This window comes from Labeo rohita, chromosome 9 (assembly GCF_022985175.1).
Source record: "Labeo rohita strain BAU-BD-2019 chromosome 9, IGBB_LRoh.1.0, whole genome shotgun sequence".
Taxonomy (NCBI): Eukaryota; Metazoa; Chordata; class Actinopteri; order Cypriniformes; family Cyprinidae; genus Labeo; species Labeo rohita.
The window spans coordinates 29,581,456-29,588,567 of NC_066877.1; the positions used below are offsets into that span (position 1 = coordinate 29,581,456).

The 7,112-nt window shown below is 39.2% G+C and overlaps 1 protein-coding gene across 1 annotated transcript; it reads right to left on the reverse strand.

Moving 5' to 3' along the window:
• Positions 1 to 1,495: 1,495 nt before the first annotated feature.
• On the reverse strand, positions 1,496 to 4,643 carry neurod1 (neuronal differentiation 1). The gene is made up of 2 exons (XM_051119775.1): positions 4,484 to 4,643; positions 1,496 to 3,534 (listed from the first exon to the last, which is right to left on the reverse strand). Exon 2 carries the CDS (start codon positions 3,523 to 3,525, stop codon positions 2,479 to 2,481), a length of 1,047 nt encoding a protein of 348 aa, XP_050975732.1. The 5' UTR covers positions 3,526 to 3,534; positions 4,484 to 4,643; the 3' UTR covers positions 1,496 to 2,478.
• Between the last annotated feature and the right edge of the window lie 2,469 nt (positions 4,644 to 7,112).

Below are 7,112 nucleotides of genomic sequence, written 5' to 3' on the forward strand. Positions count from 1 at the left end.
GTTTTAACAAGAGTATTTTAATTTTGTCAAACACTGATGGTACTTCTGTAACAGTATGTGCATATTTAAATTTCTTAAGTGTCCACAAATACATAGGCTGCTTCAGATTTGCATGCCTGAATTTGTTTCCGTATTTGGTGTGCTAAACAGTTAACCTTATACTAAGTAAACAGGTGTGGAAAAAGTCTTCCTTACACAGCACCTTGGACAGTTCCTGGATGGCCAAAGCTTTTGAGACTAAGCACTTAACTCCCAGTGCATGTTTCCTCTTTTTATACCCCATTATTTTTTAATGTTTTGTTTAAATATGCAACCGTCTCAATTAAGTCGTATAAATTAAAGACACTGCATTTCTAAAGGACGATGTTAGTCGTAATGTCTCATATTGCTCTCATCTAGCCTCCAAAATTCTTTCACCCAGCGCAGAGGTGCCTATTTGGCATGATCTTTACAAAATTTGTTATTTTAATATTTATTATTTATATTATGTTATCTTCAAATACCTTCATCTTCATCGGCACAGAAGGAAAAAGTATTTCTTGTGAATTTATCTTCGTACACGCGTCTAAAATATGCGGTGGCATTTCAGTCTTTTTTTTTTTTTACACTTAATCTCTCTTACACCATTTTCTTTTAATCTGCATACTAATCTAGATTTTAAGTGGACTTAATTTAATAATGAACAAAGGCTTTTATGCACTTCAAATAAAATATAAATATCTGATATATTTTAAGAAGATTTGTGTGCAGGCATTGCATGAACAGTTGTGGATTATAAACGACTCAAATGCATTTACACTGATGTATGATATGAATTTTTCTTCTAGAGGCATTTGGTTATATAGTGTGTGTTTAGAAATTCCAAATATTTTTAGAGAAGTAAACCTTTTACAACTGTATCGATATGCGCAAAAGCGAAGGTGACATTAAGCTATTCACCGACATTTCGTGATGCTGCATGTCATGTTATTTTAAAGAGATTCTGGTTTGAAATAAAGCTGGATAATATCAGAATGTGGGATGTGAATTTATATCGTGGCTCTTGGGCTCCTCTGTGCTGATTTAATGTTTATTTTAGCTGTAGGCAATGCATTCAGGTAAGAAACACTCTTATTGCGCACTAAATCGATGCAGCAGCTTAAGGTTAGTTAAAGCACACTAACAGTGAATATCCTTTAGGACAGAAAATGTGTGTTTAATAATATTTAAGAGTATAAATGCAAATGACCTTGAGATTTCATATTAACAGTTTCAAAATTTAGCCAACCGTTTCAAACATCTAAGCAATTCATCATACGAAGCCTTTGCTACTGTAGCCTAGATTTTGAGACTAACATGAATCATATATATATTTTAAATCTGAATAATCAGATTAGAGCACGTATGTGTTTTGAAGAAAATAAAAATCATAGTTTATAAAGGTAAAACTTGTTTTCAAGGGCTGGAAGTGATGCATGTATCACGAAATGCTTTTACATAAACGACTATGATAGTGTTAAATTCAAAACCATTTGTTTTATTTCTTAAACCTCCATCATGAACTGATACACACATACAACAGTCTCAAAACTAGAATCACTTTGAAATCAACCTCTTTTCATTGTTTGTTCCTTCTTCGCAACCAATAAAATTTCCAGTCGAAAATACCCGAATAGTTAGAGCAGACTAATTCAGTCCGTTATTTATTTTCCATCTTAGAAAGACAGGCCTCTCGATCAGCTTTTACACAGGGTGATTTTAAAAGGTGATAGTCAAGCTTTTATGTACAACATTGAGACTCTAACACCAATTTTTTTGTTTGTTTTCCCCAGCACTCAAGCAATTCGAAATTCCACAAAGGATTCACTGATTGAACGTAACATTAGACGGGATTCAAAGGATGGGAATTGTGCAACTCTGCATGATTTTACAGTAATTCATTGCTAAGGCAACATTACAGATTTTTAAGCACTTGCCTGCTGGTTATTACTAGATTGAGTACTGTTTCGTATAAAGAAGAGATAAATCAGCTTTATAAAACATTAACATGAGGGGGTTGCATGGAATGATGCAGGAATTTGACTTTATAAAAATTAACAATTCTATACAAAATCACAACAAAATAATTCAGTATGGGATAGATAAGTAGTAAAATGTAATAGGTTGAAAAATATATCAATCTCTATTAATTTCTATAATTGGCCCAGTATTGGATTAAAAATTGCATAGTTTCCAAATTATTGCTTGTGATTTTGTAGCATGGATAATTAACACATTCTGAAGGAGGTCACGCCTATTCCCACCTGTGTGTGACCGCAACGTAGAAGCGCTATAGAATACAATACATAAGGTGAACGAGAATAAACGAATTCTCTTTTCTCCTAAAGGCAGTAACAACAATAAATACGTACATAAGATTAAGCATATAATGTTGTTGCTCTTTTTGCATCAGCCATAACAGAATACCGCGACGAGCAGTCCCGCAAGTGTCCGTTAGAATCACGAGTCGTGAAATATCGCGTTCAGCTGCGCGTTCATGACCCGCTCGTGATGCGAGTGCCCTTCGTACGACATAATGTTCTCCATGGGTATATCGCAGCGCTGCGTGGAGCCCGCGTAAAGAGACGCGTGTCCCTGCGCGCCGGCCAAGCCCGCCGCCTGATAGTGCATGGTAAAGGCGTAGTTCTTCTCGAATTCCGACGAGGGCTCGTGCTTGAACGAAAAGTTCCCGTTGACGCTCAGAGGTGGGCTAAGGGGTCCGTCAAACGAGGGGCTGGTGCAGTCTGTGAGCGCGGTGTCAAAGAACGGCTCCAGTGCGCTCCCGTACGCGTGCGGCTTGACGTGAAAGATGTGAGAGCTGTCCATTGTACCGTACGGAGGGCTGGGAAGACCGGGCGTCTGGTACGAGTAGGGAAGAGCGGAAAAGGAAGCACTTGCTGTTTGCATATGAGGGGGCATCTCCTGGCTCTGCTCGGGGAGAAAAGTTCTGGGGTTCAGCTGGAGGCACCCCGCGACCAAATTGGTCGTGGGCTGGGACAAGCCCTTGCACAAGGCCTGCACGAAAGACATCAGATCCGGGCTTTTGCCCGACCTCAGGATTTCCGAAAGCGCCCAAATGTAGTTCTTGGCCAGTCGGAGCGTCTCGATCTTGGAGAGCTTCTGGGTTTTGGAGTAGCACGGCACAACTTTGCGCAGGCTCTCCAGCGCGTCGTTCAGGCCGTGCATGCGGTTCCTCTCCCGGGCGTTCGCCTTCATGCGCCTCATCTTGAACCTCTGCAGACGCGCCTTGGTCATCTTCTTCTTCTTGGGTCCTCGTCTTTTCGGCTTGGTGTCATCGCCGTCTTCCTCCTCCTCCTCTTCCTCCTCGTCGTCCTCGTCTTCGAGTCGGTTGAGTCCCACATCGTCGTCCTCCATATCCTTGTGCATGGGCACGTTGGTGTTCTCCACATCTCGCTCGTCTTGCGAGCTGCTGTGACACTTGTCGGTCCAGTTCGCGCTGGGTTGAGACTCCAGCATCATGCTTTCCTCGGTGTAAGATTTCGTCATGTTGGAACTCTGCAAAGCGACACATAAAGCCTTTAAAACAGCAATTCAGTCACATTTTCTGTATTATCTTTCAAACGAGAGACATGCAACTACTACGCTGCGCATCCAAAATGCAACAACACATGACCTGTGGATGAATCATAGCTGCTTACTTTATTTAGCTTTATTATGTAACATCATCAGTGTTTCCTAATCAGATAGAGCTCTTGTTGTTCATTTTAAGATAAAGCATGAAGGAATTTAATAAGGAATACACTCTTTAAAATAATGGTTCCAAATAGGGGTTTTCACAGCAATGCCATAGGTTTAGTTCCCCAAAGAACCTTTCGGTGAACAGTTTTTAAAAAAAACATTTTTTTCATAGTGTGAAGAACATTTTGATAATCTAAAGAACCCTTTTCCAGAACCTTTGTGGAATAAAAAGGTTCCATGAATGGTTAAAAAAAAAAAAAAAAAAAAAAAAAAAAAAAAAAAAAAAAAAAAAATCTAATTTCTGGTTAACGAGACTGAACAGCAAGATATAACTAGTTTTGAATTTTATTCCTAAAAGCAAGTATTGTACAGCATATCAGAAGTTTAAACATTAAGATGTAGAAAGTATTGATTAAACAGAAAAAATCTTCGTATAATTGCACTGCAAACAAGTTTTCATTTTGTTAACAGCATCAATTTTTTACCTTGCTTAAAAGCGCGATTAACTTGTCATCGCAAGTTATTTAATGCAACAGTTAATTTACGTTTTCAGTTTTATGTGGATTGATTTGTGGATTTTACAAAGTATAAGCTTTACTATAGTGGATCAGCTATGCAAAATACATGCTGTTCAGTTTTAAACGTTTGTTCATCTGAGTTTACCACGACAACATAAGAATTATCTGAATGCTATCGTTATCTATTTGTCAGTTCAACATAAATAGGTGAAATACAGCCAGTGTTAAAAGAGAGAAACATGACATACCTGGGATTTGTTGAATGTCTTGTTATGATAGTTTCATGCCCCTCGTGGTGGTGTAGGAAGTCCTGCGGATTGAAGCCTAATGTGGCTGCGCCGATGGGATGCTCTGGTTATATAGCGGTGCTGCTGATGCTGGAAGATGCGAGTGGATGTCTGTCTATGGCTGCCTCTACAGTCCCACCCTGCGCCCGTGATTGGCATCTGGCCCCGCCCCTTCCCCCGGCACGCGCCATATGGCCGACTACGTCAGGAAAACGGCCTCAAGCGTCACGTGATCTCTTCCATTTGTATTCGCCAGAGCTCCGTATTCCGTCCCTTTGTGGCCGAAAGAAAGTGGCCATCTGTCGCCAGTTAGAGACTCCGTGGACCTGTTTGTACCCGCAGGATGGATTAACCCTTTCAAGCGTGGGACACATTCAATCACGACCGGCTCTTTCTTTAGCTACATCCCGTTGTCTTAATGCGGACAATTCTTTATGCGTGTCCATAAATTAGCTCATAATCACTCAGTAGGTTTTGTCACTAATTATCAGTGGAAATCGGTCCTGTCGAAAAGAATACAAAAACGCCTAAATCACATAATAATAAAAATAATTATTATTATAGTAGTACTTACTATTATTTGACTTAATATATTTTGTATTTAATGCATATTTAATATGCATATTAAAAAAATCGAATTTAATGCAAACTGTAGCCTATATGATGAGAATCAGAATTTTGTGCTTTGCTAGGGTTACTGGGGGATTAGTAGCTAATCTTTTACAGATATCTCGTGATATTGATTGTAAACAGTAATTGCAAAGTCTGGCTCAAGACCCCGGTAATGAGTCCCCCTCTTTTCATCGCTGGTCGGTCGGCACGCGAGTCGCACACGCACTGACAAAAAGCCTGTTTCACGGCTCACTAACCTGATCCAACGTCCGAAATCTGCTGTTTTCTATTCAATTTAATATCATTGCCCCTCCAACCCCCTTAAAAAAAAGATAGAGCAATGTGATGACCGTTGAAAAGGCGAGAAGATTAAACAGGGAATAACTATAGACAATGGCATTTAAATGCATGTGGAGCGGACTATTATTTAATATCAGCTGGAACACGCCTAAAAAAAGTAACACTATAAAATTGAGTGCATGATCTAATCATGCCTCAATTAATAATGTGTTTAGTTGCTAGTGTTGTCTGTAAAATATTGTTGTTTTTTTTTTGCATTAGAGTCACTTCAGAAAATCACCTTAAAATCAGACCACCGAACATATCCAGAAATGGTTATAATTTATCAACTTCAGTAAAGATTTTTGCATGTTATACATTTGTATCGTTGAGGCGGTGCAATTATTTATATCTTACGTCTGAGTTGAGCACCTCATCTCTATCCTCCCATGCTGTTTGTTCATGCGTGGAAAATATTTCATTTCCATTGTTTGCTTATCTGTGCTTATCTCTCCTGACATCTGTTAATGGCCTACCGCAGACATTTGATAACCAGGTAACCGTGAAGTGTCCGCGAACACTCATGGGCTCTGAGTGCTGCTAATCTTTCTCATAAAAATCGACAAGTTTGTGCCGGTCAAAGGTCCGAAGGAAGCCGTCTGTTTGCCTGTGCATATCTCCCTGTTGCCATGCAAACCAAGAGATGTGAGGAGAGTGATTTCAGCACCACTGACAGCAACTCAGTGGACTTGTGTCGCATTTAGTTCATGCTTTTGCATTTCTCGTTTCTCCGGCATCCCACACATTGGTACTCTTTATTTGATGTGGTATTATACATTATAGACATAAAATACACAGACTTTGTATGATTTCATATTACATTGCACTAATTGGCTTAATACTGAGGCGGACAAATAAAGCTAAAGTTAAAATAATTGCTTGAACTGATATATAAAACTATTTATATTTCAGTCATTATTCTAACTTTGAGGCGATCCACTTCGTAAAAAATCGTAATCGATCGTTCTAGTTCGTTAGGCACAATTAGCCAACTGTCGACAATCTCAGATTTTTTTCTCATAAATCTGTGATGTGCTAATCTACACCAGTTATTTATTTGTTTAGCCTATTTGTTTATCGATGTAGCGTCCGCTACAAATATCGAGAACCGTGCTACGGTTACCGACAAAGGCGATTTTTGTACTAGCTTGTATTCTAACTTGTGGTTTTGTGTTTGAAAAACATAGGAAACTTATGGTATAATTATAAAACCATACTTTTAAGTACCCATACAACAAGAACAGAAGTAGGTCGCTTCCTGTAAGTTTTTTTAATGCTTCCCGTACGCTTCCGCTCTCAACACAACACAATATGAGGTCACGCCAATGATATTTATTAATTATTTGACCTTTAACGCCCTCTGCTTAAACCAACAGACCTTTCCTTCCTCCAATCTAAACCAAATCTCACTCTCTCGGCTTGAATGGCTCTCTCGACTGAATAAATCCCTATCTCTTATTTCATTGCGAGTTGCTCTAATTACTTACGCAAAAATGCAGATTTGTATTAATTAGTTTGTCCGCTGATTAGTTCTGTGGTATTTTGGCGCAATAAATCATGCAGAGGCACTCGTTTTGGCTGGTGACCCATCTGTGCAGCTCTGTGGATTCTGTGTTTCTCTAGTTCAAGGGCTCGTTTG